General features: G+C 43.0%; 1 protein-coding gene across 17 annotated transcripts in view; it reads right to left on the bottom strand.

The window, feature by feature from the left end:
* The window catches only part of AFDN (afadin, adherens junction formation factor), a 210,140-nt gene that overhangs the window by 17,178 nt on the left and 174,307 nt on the right, over positions 1 to 18,655 (bottom strand). For all 17 annotated transcript variants that reach the window (XR_012902768.1, XM_075924660.1, XM_075924647.1 and 14 more), the window contains 7 exons: positions 17,724 to 17,789; positions 17,471 to 17,544; positions 16,821 to 16,939; positions 15,283 to 15,477; positions 14,900 to 14,991; positions 14,255 to 14,443; positions 10,804 to 11,835 (listed from right to left, as the gene is read on the bottom strand). Coding sequence is in view for 16 of the 17 variants with exons in the window: in XM_075924660.1 (XP_075780775.1) it covers positions 10,804 to 11,835; positions 14,255 to 14,443; positions 14,900 to 14,991; positions 15,283 to 15,477; positions 16,821 to 16,939; positions 17,471 to 17,544; positions 17,724 to 17,789 (1,767 nt within the window). In the remaining variant the exon portion in view is untranslated. The remainder of the gene's footprint in view (positions 1 to 10,803; positions 11,836 to 14,254; positions 14,444 to 14,899; positions 14,992 to 15,282; positions 15,478 to 16,820; positions 16,940 to 17,470; positions 17,545 to 17,723; positions 17,790 to 18,655) is intronic.

The following is an 18,655-nucleotide window of genomic DNA, read 5'->3' as shown; positions in this document are numbered from 1 at the left end:
CTAGTATTGTCCATTGGTTTTTCCTAGGTTGATGGGACCCTCAGATAACGGAATTTTTAGATAACCAGAACATCCTAATCCCCGAATGTGCCAGATAACACAGGTTTTACTGTATTTGTATTTCTAGAGCACCAACATAGAAAGAAAAAAAAATCTATAGCAATGACAGTTTTGGAGTTGATGTCCATGTGCTGACCACAGTAATATTGGAAAGACAAATACATCAGGATGGAATGTGCCAGCCAGATCAGAGGCTATTCTAGATCCAAATCCTAGGAAACAGACCAAGAACAGACTAAATAAGGCTGTAGTGGGAGAGGATCAAGTGATACTCTAAAATGACATGTCATATCTGTATGACCTAGATAAGAAGAGGTTACGTACCTCGTAACTGTAGTTCTTCGAGATGTGTTGCTCATGTCCATTCTGATTAGGTGTACGCGCACTGCGTGCACGGATTCCGGAGCTTTTTTCCCTTAGCAGTATCCATAGGGCCAGCAGGGAGCCCCCTGGAGTGGCGCCGGTATACCGATGCATATATACCCCTGCTGGCCCTTCCACCCCCTCAGTTCCTTCTTGCCGGCTCCTTCCAACACGGGGAGGTGGGTGGGATGCAGAATGGACATGAGCAACACATCTCGAAGAACTACAGTTACGAGGTAAGTAACCTCTTCTTCTTCTTCGAGTGCTCGCTCATGTCCATTCTGATTAGGTGAGTCCCTAGCCGTGTCCCCCCTCCGGAGGTGGGGTCAGAAGGTGACTGACTACTATTTTATTATTCTGCAGAGCACAGAACTGCTGTCCCGACAGCAGCATCCTCCCTGGCCAGCTGCGTGATTGCATAATGCTCTGCAAAGGTGTGCACCGATGACCAGGTTGCTGCCCTACAGATTTCCAAGATTGGCACGCAGGCCAGGAACGTCGCCGACGTTGCCTGAGCTCTAGTGGAATGTGCTGTTATGCGCGGCGGTGGTCTACCTGCGTCCTCGTAGCACAGTCGAATGCAGGAAGTAATCCACGAGGATATATGCTGCGCCGAGACTGGCTGACCACACATCCTTTCCGCCACTGAAATAAACAATTGAGTTGACTTACGAAACTCTCGTGTCCTATCTATATAAAAAGCCAACGCCCTCCTAACGTCCAGGCAGTGCAGAGCCTGTTCCCTGGGCGACGCATGTGGCTTGGGGTAAAACACTGGCAGGTAAATATCTTGGGACATGTGGAAGTGCGAGACCACCTTCGGAAGAAACCCCGGGTGTGGACACAACCTCACCTTATCTTTAAAAAACACCGTGTAAGGTGGTTCTGAGGTGAGAGCCCTAAGCTCTGACACCTGTCTGCCCGAGGTAATGGCCACGAGGAAAGCTACCTTATAGGACAGATGTATCAAAGAGCATGAAGCCAGGGGCTCAAACAGGGGCTTCATAAGGGCAGTCAGGACCAGGTTAAGGTCCCAAGCCGGTACCGGAGGTCTCTCATATGGCATCATCCTGTCGACTCCCTTTAGAAATCTTTTAACCAAGGGATTGGCAAAGATAGACCTTTGCCCTCTCCCCCCCCCCGGCGTGGAAGGCCGCTATGGCCGCCAGGTACACCCTTAGGGAGGCTGTGGCCAGGCCCTGTTTCCGCAGGTGGAGAAGGAATTCCAGGAGAGTCGGAACTGCCCCTTTACCTGGAGCGAGCGTCCTGCCCTCCAGCCAGGAAGTAAACCTCTTCCACTTAGCCTCGTAAAGGGCTCTAGTGGACGGCTTTCTGCTTTCTAAGAGGACCTCCTGGACTGCTCTGGAGCAGGCTCACTCCGTCACTGAGAGCCACTGAGGAGCCACGCTGCTAGGTGGAGAGATGGAAGGCTTGGGTGGAGCGCCACCCCGGCCTCGCAGCTCTAAGTGATTAGATCTGGCACTAGGGGTAGCCTGAGTGGGCCCTCCACAGTCAGATCCAGCAGGGTGGTGAACCAGTACTGTCGAGGCCATACTGGCGCTATCAGGATGATCCGGGCCCTGAACCTCTGCACTCTGAGGAGTGTGTCATGGATCAGAGGGAACGGGGGGAAGGCATAGAGTAGGCCCTTGGGCCAGCTGACCTGCAGTGCATCTCCCCGAGAGCCCAGACCGTGCCCCATGTACGAACAGAACTCCTTGCACTTGGCGTTGCTCAGAGTTGCAAACAGGTCCAGGCGGGGAAACCCCCACCTTTGGAAGACCCCGTGAAGTACATCCCACCTTAGCACCCACTGGTGCGCCTGGATCGAACGGCTGAGCCTGTCCGCTAGCCCGTTCCTGGTTCCCGGAAGGTGAGATGCCTCCAGGAAAATACCGTGGGCTATACACAGTTCCCATAGATCTAGGGCTTTCCGGCACAAGGGAGAGGAACGTACCCCACCCTGCTTGTTGATATAGAACATGGCCGTAGTGTTGTCTGTCAGCACCGCCACCACTCTGTTCTGTAAGTGGGGAAGGAACACCCTGCAGGCCAACCTGACCACCCGCAGCTCCTTGATATTTATATGGAGGTGAGCCTCCTCTGTTGGCCATGTACCTTGCGTCCTGAGGTTGCCCAGGTGAGCGCCCCATCCCACGTCCGAAGCATCCGTGACCAGCTGCACTGACGGGGACAGCTTGGTGAATTGGACCCCCGCACACACCATGCCCTCGTCCTTCCACAAGTCCAGCGAACGAAGAATGTCCTGAGGGATAGTCACTACCGCGTCTAGCGGCGACCTCAAGGGGTTGTGCGCTACCTTGAGCCACCCCTGCAATGGGCGCATGCGCAGCCTGGCGTGTTGGACCACGTAAGTGCCTGCCGCCATATGGCCTAGGAGCCTCATGCAGGTCCTCGCCGTCGTAGTCGGGAACTCCTGCAGCCCCACTACCAGAGAGCGAATGGTCATAAATCTGTCTCTCGGTAGGGACGCCTTGCCCAAAGACAAGTCCAGATGGGCCCCCACAATGTCTATGACTTGCGTGGGCTCTAGCAGTGATTTGGCCTCATTTATGAGGAGGCCGAGACCCTCAAACAAAACCCTGGCCCTTGAGACATGATCCAACACCTGTTCTCGAGACTTGCCCCTTATGAGCCAGTCGTCCAGGTATGGGAACACTTGGACCCTGTGCCGCTGCAGAAACGCGGCTACCACCGTCATACATTTGGTAAAGACTCTCGGGGCTGTACACAGTCCAAAAGGGAGGACTGTAAACTGGAAGTGATCCTGTCCCACCGTGAACCGTAGGAATTTTCTGTGACTTGGAAAAATTGAAATGTGGAAGTATGCATCCTTTAAATCGAGAGCAGCATACCAGTCCCCCTTTCTGAGTGATGGGATGATGCAGGCTAGCGTCACCATCCTGAACTTTGTCTTCCTTATAAAGGTGTTCAGGTTTCGGAGATCTAGTATGGGACGCATGCCCCCTTTCGCCTTGGGTACTAGGAAGTAGCGGGAGTAGAACCCCTTTCCCCTTACGTCTGGGGGCACTCTATGGCCCCTAGCGTCAACAGGTTGGACACCTCCTGCTGAAGGAGTGTCTCGTGAGAGGGGGTCCCTGAAAAGGGAAGGGGATGGGGGGTAGGAAAGGAAGGCGATAGTATATCCCTGCTTCACCAGGTCTAGGACCCAACGGTCCAACGTGATCTTTAACCATTCCTGGTAAAAGAGGGAAAGATGGTCCCCAAAGGGTGGACAGATAGGCGCTACTGGTACTCTGCTCTCTGGCATACCTTCAAAATGAGGGCTTAGTCTGGTGACCGGGTGACTGACCTGAGTCTCTCTCGGAGTCTGACCGAGGGCCCCTATGCCTGCCTCTGAAGAAGTCAGGACAGCTATTGTTGCAGCCTCTCCTGCGACCCCTATCATTGTTTTGCCCCCTTCTAGGGTAGGGTCTAGTCTGGAAAGAGCGCCTCTGAGGCGCCGGGGTATGTATCCCTAGCGACTTCAGGGTCGCTCTTGAGTCCTTCAAGCTATGCAGCTTGGAATCAATCTGCTCTGAAAACAAGGCCGGCCCCTCAAAGGGCAGGTCCCGAATGGTGGTCTGCACCTCGGGTGGGATGCCAGACACCTGCAGCCAGGCACTACGCCTCATAAAAACCCCTGTGGCCATAGTGCGGGCTGCCGAATCAGCTGCATTCAAGGCCACCTGGAGAGAGGTACGCGCCACTGCTTGTCCCTCTTCCGTCAGGGCCCCGAATTCCTGGCGGGATTCGGGAGGAAGCTGGCTGGCAAATTTCTGCATAGACGCCCATGTGTTAAAAGCATAACGCCCCAGCATCAGTTGCTGGTTAGCTATACACAGCTGGAGGTCCCCCGTGGCGTAGGCCTTCCGACCAAGTAGGTCCAATCTCCTAGGCTCCTTCGCCTTCGGAGTAGGACCTGGAGGCCCTTGGCGCTCCTTCTGCCCAGCGGCCTGAACCACTATGGATCCCGGAGCCGGGTGGGTAAAAAGATGCTCGTGCCCCTCCTGGGGTACATAGTACCTTCTCTCGACCCCCTTCTGGGTCAGTGCGATAGAAGCCGGTGTCTGCCACAGAGTTTTAGACAGCTTGTCCACCGTTTTATTCAGTGGGAGCGCCACTCGACCAGGGCCCGCTGCCGCTACGATGTCCACCATAGGATCTAGGTCCTCGTGAACCTCCTCATGCTGGACTGCAAGATTGACCGCCAGCCTTTGGAACAGCTCCTGGTGCGCCCTGGAGTCCATCGACGGGGGCTGGGGCGCGGGGTTGGCCAGGGCCTCGTCTGGTGAAGACGACGAGAACTCCCTTGAAGGAATTGCCTCTTCCTCAGCTATCTGTACCCCTGGTTCCCCCCGGGCAGAGATGTCCACATAGGTTGAGCCCAGCTGGGACATAGCCCCCTGCCCCTGACCAATAACCGGGGGTCTTGGCATCGCCACCATAGATGAGCTGCCTCCAGGCGGGGGGGCTGTCAAGGGGGTGGCAGACGGGGTGCTACTCCTTCGGGACGACCCCACTGCCAGCCCCGTAGGGGGAGGCCCCTGGGCCTGGTGGTATGCCCCTGGGCCTGGTGGTATGCCCAGGGCGTCCAGAAAGCCCACTGGGGTTGCCCCTGCCACTGCTGCTGGTCCACCGGCTCCCGGTGAGATGATCTGACCGATGAGCGAGACCTATGACGGGGCCGTGACCTATATGAAGACCTGGCCGATGCCACCGACTTGGCTGCATCTGATAGGCCGGTACATAACCCTCCGGTGCCATCATGTGCAGCGGTGCCGCGCCCTGCTGCTGCGCTCCCAAGGTGTAAGCAGGGATCAGTGCCGGGAGAGGCATCAGCGTCGGTGCCGTGCGGGGCGCCTGCTGTGGCACCGCAGATGGCGCATAGTACGGTGCGGGGCCCTGCACCGCCCAGGGGGCCGTGTGCAGCACCGGATCCTGCACCGGTGCCGTTGGCGCCGCAAGCGCACTCGCTCCCGGTGCCGTCGGGAAGGGGCCCGGGGTCAGTGCCGGTGTTCGTCCTGGCTCCGGTGTTCGTCCTGGCTCCGGTGTCGGTGTTCTTCCCGGCACCGAGGAAAACTGCTGCTGGGCCGAGGCCTGCCCTTCGTCCAGAGGGTCCCACGACCCGGCCATAGCCTGCTGGGGGGCACTTAAGGCCGGTGCCAGCGCGGTCCGCTCCTGCGGCACCGGGCCCTCCCCTTCATCCACAGCCATGTGAATGAGGTCCCGGGCCGCCTCAAAAGTTTCTGGGGTGGAGGGCCGACGGACCTCTCCTAGCCCCACGGGCTGCCCCGGGCTCTTGCCCCTGTCCGGGCTACGCCTCTTTTTGGAGGACTTAGAAGAAAGGTGCCCCTCCTTAGGGCGCACCTTCTGGGCACTCCTCTCTACCGAGCGTCCCCTCGAGCTCTTGGAGGCCCTCGGCACCGGGGACTGCGATCTGTGCCTCGGTGCCGTGCTGTCCGACAGGGGTGCCGCCGACGGTGTGCTGCGAGCAGAGTGAGGCCGCTCCTCGCTCTGATGCTGCAGTGCCGACTCCATTAGCAGGAGTTTCAGCCGGAAGTCCCTCTCCTTCTTGGTCCGGGGCTTAAAGCTCTTACAGACAGAGCAGCTTTCAGCTCGAGGGGCCTCACCCAGACACTTTAGGCAGTCTGAGTGGGGATCTCCGCAGGGCATAGGTTTGGAGCAGGAAGCACAGGGTTTAAAGCCCTGGGGCCCTGGCATGCCCTCCCCTCACGGGAGGGTTCCACTGCTCCCCCATCTAACTAAATATTTACAACACTTAACTACTTAACTAGATAAAAACTTCAACTAGAACTATAATACAACAGATAAGAAATAAGCTGCTAAGAGAGAGGCTATCAGCCTGAAGTATGCTCCAGCTACCGTCACGGGCAGTAAGAAGGAACTGGGGGTGGGAGTGCCAGCAGGGGTATATATGCACCGATATACCGGCACCACTCCAGGGGGCTCCCTGCTGGCCCTATGGATACTGCTAAGGGAAAAAAGCTCCGGAATCCGTGCACGCGGCACGCGTACACCTAATCAGAATGGACATGAGCAAGCACTTGAAGAAGAACTAGCTTCTATTTAGCAATAGTCACACACTAAGGAAGGACTGCTGAGATGGCAAGGCACTCCCACTGTTTGAAGAAATTCACTTCTGTGACCATATACAACAATACTCTACACTAACCTGACCAATGGTGAATGAAGCACAATTTAATTCCTAAATTTTCAGAACAGGGAAGAAAATTTACCCACAAGTCCCATTTACATCAATAGGACTCTTGAAATTAAGAGTCCCATGCACTAGTTTGATTATTTGGAGTCAAGTCTTTTCTAATCTTTTTTTTTTTTTGCACACCTGTCTGGTCTGACATTGTAAAAGGGACATCTGTCAATGTTTAAGACCCACAGCACAGCTCAAGAGCTACAATACTACTTATGTGAAGAGAGATAAGTTACATACATATGAAAAACAAGTTCATTTGCTCTATACTCAGTATCTTTCCTTAGATATTTTGTGTTTAAATAGTAAAGGATAGAAAAAGAGGATACACAGATATCCAGGATGTAACAGGTGTAGGAACAAACTTTTTCTTTATCCTAGGAAGGTTGGTTTACCACATAAAACATCAAGAGTTCATCTGATGCCATGATCCTTGGTTTCCTGCTGTGTGGCCAGCCTGGATTTCCAACAGTCTAACTTGGGATCACAGCCAAGCAGCTTCTTCCAAGCTGTTCCCGCTAATAAGGAACTATATTATAACCATCATTGCTGCATAAGGTGAATAACTTCATCTTATTTATATTCATTACCATCAGCTTCCCTTTTTTTCCAGTTTAATATATTTTTATTTCTTGTAACTTGCCTTCACTTCTCCTTTAAGCTAGGTAGTTGGATTTTTTTTTTAAACCGTGACACTGCCTCCCTTGATGCTTTTGGGTCATTTAGTAAAATGTTTTTAAATAATCATCTCACTGGAGATATTTAAGAACAGTTAGCCAGACACCTGTCAGGGATGATCTAGACAGTGCTTGGTCCTGCTGTGAGGGCTGGGGACTGGACTCAATGACCTCTTGAGTTCCCTTCCACTTCTATTGATTCTGACACTAATTCTTCTCACATGGTACTGCTTTGACAAGTTAAGTGAATAACAGCCCAGACTGCACAAGTACCAATATATTCCCCAGTTCTCTAAAGGCAGCATGATGTGCCTCTGCTCAAAACTTAATACACAACGTCCATTAATTACATATCCCATCTTTAAGTAGATAGCCTATTTCCCTTACATGACAGCCCAAGGAGGTTAAAATTTAAAAAAAAAAAAAAAAAAAACAGTGCAAAAAGAGCTGTTGATCTTAATTCATGGGAATAATGTGTGCACATTGGACTTCAAACTGTAAATATAAAGATGGGATTGTTAGAAACAGTAACTTTATTTTTATAAGTTAAAAAAATTAAATGTATCTTTATATACATGTTTAATATGAGGGAGGGTCAGTTAGAATCAGTAAAGGCCCCAGAGAATTTAAAGGAAAAACATCATGAAAACTAGCACACTGTCTTTAAAAAGACTGTCTTTAAAATGACGACTTTTTTAAAATAATACATTTGTGGCTCTTTTTATTTGTCTTCTTTTTTTTGCCTTTAGGGTTTACATTTTCAAGCTTTTCCAGAACACTGTAAAAATTAAAACTGAGATTCTCAACACAATGATTCCAAGAAATGGAGCTTTAAGAAAAAAAAACCACACCAAGTATTGCAAGAGATGCAATAAAAGCCGTGAGAGATGGCAAGCAACATCGGAAGCTGGAAAATTCATGACTTTTCTGAATATTCTTGTTTCATTTAGAAAACTGAGAAAGCGCAACTGTTTTGTTGCTGCCAGAGGACTTTGAGATTGCTTATAACAGTAATCTGGCACAGAAATACTAAATGCACATTATAAATTATGTGAAGCATACATTTTATAAATTGGTCTTATAAGGCAATGCCAGTTTTCTGGCTGTGTTTGTAAATTAGTTGGACATACTAGTTTAGGAGCTGTTGTCCTGAGTTTTCATTCTATTACCGAAAAATATAAGAAATTAAGAAAACATTGTTTGCCAATTAATGGAGAAACTAAGGTATATCACAAGGGGGGACAGGGAACATGCCTTTTTAATCTAATAGGCCATGTAAGTTTATGGTGTCATTGAATTGAAAAATCTTTTGCATTTAAGCTGCTAAAACAAGTTTATTTAAATCTCTGAAGAATGGAGGGGAGAAGGTTTCTATGATTAGGTTTTAAAAATGAAAAGTGAAAATGAAAATCTCATCCAACTGCTTAGTAAGATTTTAGGACTATATGTTTACATAGAAATATCAAACACGGAGTTTCATATTAGATCACAGCTGCAAACAATTCAAAGCCACCGACAGAACACAACATTTAAAAGGAGAGAAGCGGGGGCGAGAGAGAGGGGGAATAAGAACAGATTTAGAAATATTCAAAATGCATGCTTACAGTACTGTATCACACTTTGATTCAGAACACCCCAGAAATGGTAAAGACAACATCCAATGCATATCGGATCATTATTAATACAGAAAAACAAAAATACCAAGACGGGAAGAGGTATTGAAGAGAAAGAAACAAGAACATACCAAATCTAGAACAGAGATTGCTGGCACAGCAGTCTGCTGCAGATAATAAGAAAAGGGAAAAAAGAAAGATGCACAGTAAAAATAAAGGTAAGTTTAGATTTGCACTATGCCAAAAGCATTTCCCTTTGATTTGATACTTCAGCTGTTATAGAAAGGTAAACGCCAAAAAAAGGAAAAATTTTGGACACTATATAGCTAAACTATTTGAGCAGTGAAAACCTCCAGGGCCCTAACTGTGGTAACATTTCAGATTAGCTATTCATATACTCAAAAAACAGAGCTAATGATGATCGTCCTTAGAAATACCATGCTTATGTGCATCTCTGGATTGACAGATAACACCACAGCAGTACTGCAGACATTATCTTTTCTTAAAGAGCAGGCAAAGAGCTAATTTTAATTTAGGCATGAAGCTTTTTCCACATTATAATTCAGGCTAGGATTGTGCAAAGCCGCTAATGTTCTAAAATTCTGGAAAATGTCACCAACTAATATTTAAAATTCAGACCTCGTGGAGAAGAACGATATAATGTTATATAATACAGTTGGCTACTCAACCCATTAATGATGTGGTTTTTTACGTCAAACAATAATAAAAATGTTAGCACAAAGACTTTTTTGTGCAAATGGCAGTGTTATATGTATTTTAATGCCTGTAGTTAACTGCTTATGTGTTAAACACGGATTTATCACATTGCCAAGGATATATTTAGACTTCCATCAGTTTAAGTGTGGTGTATCTATTGCTTCAAAACAATCAAAGTTAGCCACAAGGTAAGAGGAAAGCAACAGACTGGCAAGGGCACAAAGATTAAGTTTAGGAATTCAAATGCTAGCAAGGCTTTAGTGCCAATGAAGCTAATATAAAGCCAAAAGCTGCCAGAAACAATCCAGAAGAAAAAAAGTTATTCTATACTGTCAAATAAATGTTCATAAATATTTCTTGTTGTGTTGCATTTGCTTTCTATAGAATTAAGTCAACTCTTATAAAGACATGTAGTAGTAAAGATGCTCAACCATCTAAGGAGCTAGTTTATATATCCTTCAAAGAAAAACTATTAACTTGTAATTTGGTATTCCTGTGGTGGTGTTTCATAAGAAAAATAATAGTTTCTATATGGAAACAAGTTTCTCAGTGAAGACAGAACAGGCAGAATAACTTTAGCAGATGACATACAGTTGCATTACCTTCTTTCATTTAACAGTTGTAAATATCAAGGGCTTTCACCAGTAAAGCCGCCAAATAAGAGCTATGGAGTTAAAATAAAGATACTAAAGAAACACTGCCCATTTTTGGTCCCTCTCCAAAGACCTTAATTTTCATCCTCCATAAGTAAAACTTCCAGAGTACACATGAGGCATAACTTGCTTATGTTACTTTGAGGAATTAGTCAATAACTATCCTTTTCCCTATCTACACAAGGAATGCCATTTCACCAAAGGAAAAGTTTTACAGCCAAAAAACATTTTGCTCTGATCTTTGCGATTAGTAGCATCATATTTTTATAATACACCATTTTAACTGGCCAAACCAAGGTTGTTGGAAACATTTTTCTTTAGCATTTTCTATATAATGAAAGACAGGGACATTAAGACAGTCCAGTCCTCCTTTATCCTATGACAATTTCAAATTTTGTTTAACCAGTCTACTAGAAAACACAGGTTTACTGCTATACTTGTGCCTAGAAAGGATTACCCCCTTTTACCCTTGCTCTTCTTTCAGCCTCCAGCCGTTGCATGATGAGCATGGTATCCACATCATCATCTTCTTCCTCGTCATCATCCTCATCTTTTTGCTTTGACTCTTGGAGTCTTTTTTGGAACTGCCACTCGAGCATAAGCTTGCGCAGGCGGTCGTTCTCTTCGGCTGTACGATCAGGCTTGTTTTGAAGTTCCTGAATCTCTTTACTCAGCATGTCCACAATGTGCATCTGTTGTTGTTTCTCTAGCTTCTCCTTAGCATCCCGTTTCCAGGGATCAGGAGACAAGCTATCACTAGAGGACAGTTCTTCTTTGCTAATGGTGATGTACTGCAGATCTCTTCGTTCAATGGTTCGGGGTTGCTGTTGTGGCTGTAGCTCTCGAATGACTGTGTCCTGGGACCTCTGCAATGTTGCAGGCTTTTCTAGTTTCAGCTGCTGCACAGAAACAGGAGGAACCATAGGCTGAGCAGGAATTAGTGGCTGAGTACGCATCTGGCCCAATTTCCTTTCCTGCTCACGACGCTTCCTCTCTCGCTCTTCCTCTAGACGTGCTTTCTCCTTTTCATACCACCGCTGATGCTCCTCTCTCTTTTTATGTTCTGCAGCCGCTACCTGTGAAGATAATTGTGTTCCTAGCTGGTTTGGAGGGGGAGGAGGTGGAAGAGGCAAAGACAAATCCATTTGCAGTCCATCAAAATCAGCTGCATAATGTACTGGTGGTGGAGGTGGTGGAGGAGGAAGGTCTGTTCTGATGGGCTGGGAAGCTGCCACTGGTGTTGGCTGACTGATAGCTGGAGTTTTCCAACGGCCAGGTCCACTTTTGGTTAAACAAGAACCAGGGGAAACTGGTTTGGAGGAATGGTTCAGATGCTCTTGGCTGGATGTGCTTGAATCTACAGATGAATTCATCCATGGATCACTATCTGACTTTCGATCAACATACTCTATATCCTTTCTTATAACCACCTCCAGACGATTCCTTTCTGGTTGGAAAACTTTATCATCTCGCAGTTCTTCCTGGGAATGAGCTGCACGCTGAAAGACATAAAATAAAGTATGTATATTAGTTAACATTTATACCCAATATAAAAACTAGTGGCTTGTAAAAAACACATTTCTACCTGACAAAATGCCTTCCTATCAATAAAATTAAATCTTTTTGGTAAAGCAGAAAACTTACATAAACAAATTTCCCAAGAATTTACTGTCAATACCACCATAACATTACCAACTCTTTTAAAACATACAAGCCCAGGAAGAGTTTGTAAAGCTCTGAGGCAGAGTTATCAAGCAACACTGAGGAAATGATGAAAACAAGGTATAACTCATGCCAACAGACTCCTCATCTCACAGAAATTCTCAGGGCTATCCTTAACAGTGCTCTCTCATTTCCAAACACAGGTGGTCTGCAACAGTAACTCAAGTCCAGTAACTCTCCAGTCCAGCCTATTTCTCGGCTGGCAAACATATTTCTTTCATGAGCACAGACACACAGAGTGCTGAGTGAAAAGGGGAGTCATCCAGCCACCCAATTGGGACATTCTCCCTTCTCTTGTTACTGTAGGAATCATTCAGGGAGAGGATTTGGGTGCTCAGAAGCCCAACCCTGCTCATCTGTCTCACAGGAATATTAAGTATTTATTAGTTTATATACTGATAGCATTTTAAAACATGTCAGGCATTATTACCACTGCACAGAAAATATTACAAGATATATTGAATATGAAAAATATTCAGAAATAATTAGGATGATGGAATCTTATCTAAATTTAATTTTATTCTTGAAGAAAATATATATTTGGAGTATTAGAAAATTTTCAGTATAGACACAGAACGTACAGACTTTCAGCGAGTGACAAAGGAGGAGACTAACAATGCAAAATTTCTTCCCCACCAATGACCTTAACTGAGAACTAGAAAGAATGCCTTGTTAGGGATGAAAGAGTGTATTTTTTATGCTCTATTAGTTCTGAAGTTCTGAACACACAGCTACTTGTGTCAGAAGCACTGGGGAGATGCACCTAGCCAAATGGTTTGCTAATGACATGCATTTAGAAGATAAAAACAGTGATTTTAAGTCAGCCATTAGTTACTACAACTTTCATGACCATGGCTCCAAATATAACTTAAGTGAAACTGCTGCTTAGAAGTGAATAACTAGTTAATTTGACAACAAAAAATAAGAGATCATTCACTAAAATATGATGTTACAATAAAAATGATTGAAAAACAGAGAAAATGATGTTTTTAAAAATAAAACCCTATAAAACAACATTAAAAAAGTAATCAATACTGTGAGATTTTTAAAGCTAGTTTTACTTTAACACTGAAACTGAAAAGAGCTGATTGGTATATGGGTTGTAAAAAGCTAACATATGCTTTTCAAGTACTTGTGAAAACTCCCAGCCATTTGCTTCCGTATAATGCATTTTTTCTGGCAGAATCAGGGTTTCAAGCTGCAACTCCAGATCCAGACTTATCATCAGCTTTCTAAATATGGGGTGGCAAATAGGTGTTGATATTTAGCTGAAATATTTGTATAGAGGTTAGCCATAATATGATGCTTTGATTTCCATCTAAAACCCTCATGAAAGTTAAACAAACACCAAGTTTGTGTTCTAAATTCTTAACAGCTGCGTATACTGGAAGTGCATCTTAAGCACCAACTGCACATCAGCACAATCATACTGAGGTTTTACCTGCAATCCTTTCTCAAGTGATTAGTCCATTGATTTCAGTGGCACTACTGACATGAGTGAGGGCTTACTCTCACAGCTTCCTACTTTTCCCAGAAGTATTAAGAAAAAAACAAACAGCTTTTCAAAAACTAAGTAAGGTTTAAACACCTAATTCTGAACATTTTCTGTGTTTACTACAAACATTGAGGGACTCAGTGGTGGTTTTACAGAGGAAGATAGTAGGTGAGTACTACTAGCATGGAAGATGGGAGACACTGGTTCAATTACCTGGTCCGCTGCAGATTTCTGAAGATTTGAGCAAATTGATCTGTGCCTCAGTTTCCCCACCAGCACAATGAAGTAACTATATTTCTCTATCACATAGCAATATTGTGAGGACAGCAGACACTGGGGTAAATGGTTTCCATAATAGTACAAATGATGCACTGTTTTTATAACCAGAGGCACAATTTACAGATAACTGAAGTAAACACATTTCACTATAGACCTTGGGTTGATCTTGAACTGCAAATATTTATCTGTTCCACTTTAAAACACACACACACACACACACACACACACACACACACACACACACACACACACACACACACACACACACACACACAGAGAGGAATCGGTCTTGAAAACTTTTTTGCTTTTTACAAAAATATTACATGTTTTGAAAGAGAAAACTTCATTTTATATTGATTTGTCTTCAGCAATCAGTGAACAGAAGGGAAAGGTTTTTAAATTCTTGATAGATTGTTTCTAACCTGCATTGCAGCACTAATAGAGTGATTACTCTCTGCCTGGATCTGTGGTTTATCTTCATAATTTGGCCACTGATTCTGAGCCGGACCCATTCGATCCTGGGATTTTGAAGCTGGGAATGTGAAATATTCTCTGGTATAGGTTTGCGTTGGTATAGGGTAAGCTTCAGGTCTTTGTGGCAGGGTCTGCTCCTGTAAAAGGGAGAGAGAATAGGTTAAAATGTACCTATCATACAGATTTCTGCAGATTTGATTTTAACTTCTAATTTCTTTTTTAACAAGTATATTTTTTAGGAATTGTTTTTAATCCCAGCTTCATCCAAAATAAATATGATTCTAAGGTTTTCTGAGATCAAATATGAACTAGTAATTAAGAGTCAGGGTTTGAGTGCTTTGGAACTAAATGCACAATGCTTATTGCATAAATTACTAACAGATTTGAATAGCTATGCAATTAATTACAATTTTGTGACAATTTCTGTTGCTGACTGATCAAATTAAGCAACAGGCAACAAGAATAATTATGTATCACTGAACAGTGGCATTCTATTAAAAACCTCCAATAAAACTTCAGCTTAACCCAAGCACACTACTTCTATTGAAATGTAAGTGACGTAAACAGCCAGTCCTTCTCTTGCTACTTCTGACCTCTGTACAAAGATTTCCAGTAGAGACTGAAGTTATCTTGTTGGTAGTTCCAGCAGCATAAGCATTTTTCCCTCCAGGGCTTGGAGGCTGATCTATTACAAAGTTAAAGTAAGCATTGTTAAACATCAGTAACAGTATTTTGTCCTATAGTAGAACAACCAATTAAACTTCATAATGTGGCAATAATAAAATATTAAATTAGTTGCCATAGCTCTTTAGTGAATGATTTTCCCCAAATTTTGTTGAAGTTATTACTGTTTCAGTATTTTAAATATAGGCTACATTTCAATCAAGTCATTTTCATATTTTTAGATTTCAAAGACTACAAATAATTTGCATGAAAAAATTCTTAAAAAGAAGAACAAAAGTGAAGTTTAGCTTACTTGCTACATTAGGACTGGAGCGGTGATCAGCTCGATTCTTCGTCAGTCTGTCATCCCCTGACAGCTTCTTTGGTTCATTATACTCTGCCCAAGGCAGCTGAGGGCTCTCAGGTGACCCATTCTGAGCGGAATTATTATACAGCTCAAAACCTTCACTCTTTGGTCGGGGTTTACCTAATCCACGGCGATCCGAAACTGCAACAGTATAAGACCTTTAAATTTGTGATCTTTCTACTTGAATAACTGTTTCCTTTTAGTTCTTGCTTAAAATTGTTTCTTTTATAGCTAAAATGAATCTTCTAGTAAAACATACTACATTTTAAAGTTAGAATTTTTTGGATACACAATCCCATTCTGTTATGCGGACAGTTCAAGATTCTTTTGATTTACAAGCTTCAAAAACGGATTTTGAAACTAAGTAACCACAATATTTGGCAAACCAGATGCACAATTACTGAAAGAAATCTCTTGATTAATCTGAAAGGCTTATGGTGTCTAGCATGGTGATGTAAACTGTGGTAATGAGGGGTTTTTTTTTAACTCTTTCCTTCCTGTATTGTAGCATTCTTTATTAATGTTTAGAAAGTTCTCATAACACAATCAATCAATAGCTATATAAAAATTGCCACACAGTAATTAAAATACTATCTCTGAAAGAAATGTATTTATATTACAGAGAAAGCAATTATATATGGAAAAAATACCTAAGAATCCTAAATTTTAAAGGATCAGTTATAAAAAATTAAGAACTGCCATTTCAATAGAATGCTCAGTGAAAATCCATTACCAAACATGGCCCAATAGTTTCTCTTTTGTTTTAGAAGTATTTTACTATTTATCACAAGTATCATAGCTGCTCTGCCATCAGTGGTCTTTTGGAGATGGAGAAAAAGTAAATTAAATTCTTGATTCCTTTGTGACTTGTGTATTCCATTTATTTAGATTGTAAATTCCTCTTGTACTTTAAATCTATTAACGTGTTGATAAAACACTGACTTATGATTAGAATTGTGTTTGTAATATAACTTTAAACAATGGTTAAAGTAAGAGAAGTTGCATTGCCATTGCATGGTTTCTATATCTGTTTAAAATGTAAAATTTAGGGGATAAAATACTAAACCACTACTATCATCAGGAATGTGAGATGAATTATGCAACTCATGTACAATTCAGGTGTAAAATGCCACATTATCTAATTGTTCTTATTTCATTATGGAATTGAGTGATTATTTCTCCCTTTCACCAACGTGGGAGAAGAAACCCTAGACAAAATTTAGGCTCTTTAATTCAAGTAAACATTCCTATTTACAGCAATACTTAAACTCATGGTTAAAATTCAGCCTGGGCATAGCTGCTTTACAGAACCACAGCTTTCAGTGCCAGGAAGAGGATACACAGCTGGTATTTCTACATTTTACATTCCGCACATGTGTTTGTAAAACATTCATAGGCATCAGTTCTATAGCACAAGCTACTGGCAAATCACTACTTTTCTACATTTGCAGCACATTAAAAAGTTAATCGGTTCTTTATTTTACCTCTTTGCATCATTGGGGATGGCTGGTTAAGCAGTGTTGCCAGACCATGATAAATTGCTCCTTGTTTTGCTACTTCTAGGGTCACTACAGAACCTGTTCTTGTCATGAGTTCTGCTGCCCTGTGACAGGAGTCAAACAGAAAAGAACTAAGTATAGTATTATTGAATTGGTACTCACTATGCAATTTTTTCTATGTTGCTAAACTAAGCATTCAGCAATATTTTATACCACCGCATTTAAGTCACTTATCCTCTTTGGACAATGAGATGATAGCATCTAAAGGACTTATGAATATAAAATGGGAAATATATGCAGGCAGTTACTATTCTTAATTTCTACAGTTCAATGCCAGATGTGAAAACGTTCAAGACAAAAGCTAGGATCGGTTTGCTTAAAAAGACTTTATTCTATGAATCAGAGTGTACATTAAGAAATTAATACAGTGATGTTTCTATATATGTATACCTGTATTACATCTATAGGAATATTTATTCTGAACATACTAAAAGAATGGAGTGAAACTTTTGCTCCTAAGGCTATAAGGAACAAATATCAACTAAGGCAGAAATATTCTTGAGTCTATTATTTTCACTGCACGCTCATTTTTAAAAGAGTATTTGCTTCCTCAATCTGAAAGCAAGACTGTGTACCTTTCTTGGGACAGACCCACTAAGCTTCGACCATCCACGCTGAGCAACTGATCCCCTGCAGCTAGCCGACCATCCTAATTACACATTCAAGAAAGAAAAACAACTTTGTATACACAGTCCTTGCATGGGATTAATCAAAATAAACACATATACATTTTATTAGTCCAATGAAGAGAATTACAAATATTTTTATTGCAAGAATCTCTAAATTTGACTGATATTTTAACAACTTTAATAGTTAAACATTACTAACCACATCTGCCGCACCTCCTTTTACAACAGATTTGACATAGATTCCAAGTTTATCTTGTCCTGCACCCTGTCGACAAAAAGACATTTATGAGGTAATATTTAAATCTTCTCTTTTGTAAGAATGTGCTCTATGAATCTGAATCAGTCTTACATTTACTCTGTCATATTTTTTAAAAATTTCCCCAACTTACAAAACCAGTGATACAGAAAAAGTTCACATCTTCATTACACCAAAAAGAAAGGGAAAAAAGGTGTTAATTATTAGACCTCTAGAAACCGTAGCAACTAGAGCACAGGAAAAGATTATTTGGTTCCATAAAAAGAAAAAGACTATGAATAATCTAACAAGAAAACAAATTCAACCTATTCTGAGGTTTAACACTTACAATTTTTAAACCTTTTTTTAAATTAAAGGATTTGTAGTTTTATAGGTATATTTATTAATTCATTATAAGAACCTGGCTGTATCGTCAACATTCCATGGTAAACCAAAGCGTTACACTGCTACCATGCTCGTCTGGCTGGTGAAAGTAAAGATAGTTTGGAAGTGACTTATTTAACTTTGAGATGACAAAATGACTTTTCACCCTTTCCTTTAAGTTCTTTGGGGTAGAGAGTCTGCCCTTATATTAGTATGTAGATGCACCATAAAAAAAGTTATGCATCACAAATAATAAACAATAGACACAGGAAAAAGAAGATGTAATAAACATTCACTTTCATAGTTAAGTCCATAATGTCAATCTACTGTAAAATATATAATTTTATTCTTAATGCCACTTTCTTGTTCTATAAATGTATCTATAACAAATCTTGTAAAGACACATGTAAACATACATTCAAGTCATGCTGTGGCACAATCATTTCAGATATCCTCACTGGCAAGCACCACAGACTGGATTAGTCTGAAGTTAGGGCTATAGGTTTCAAAAG

The sequence above is a fragment of the Pelodiscus sinensis genome, chromosome 3 (assembly GCF_049634645.1).
Source record: "Pelodiscus sinensis isolate JC-2024 chromosome 3, ASM4963464v1, whole genome shotgun sequence".
NCBI lineage: Eukaryota > Metazoa > Chordata > Testudines > Trionychidae > Pelodiscus > Pelodiscus sinensis.
This window is presented reverse-complemented; position numbering and strand designations above follow the sequence as displayed.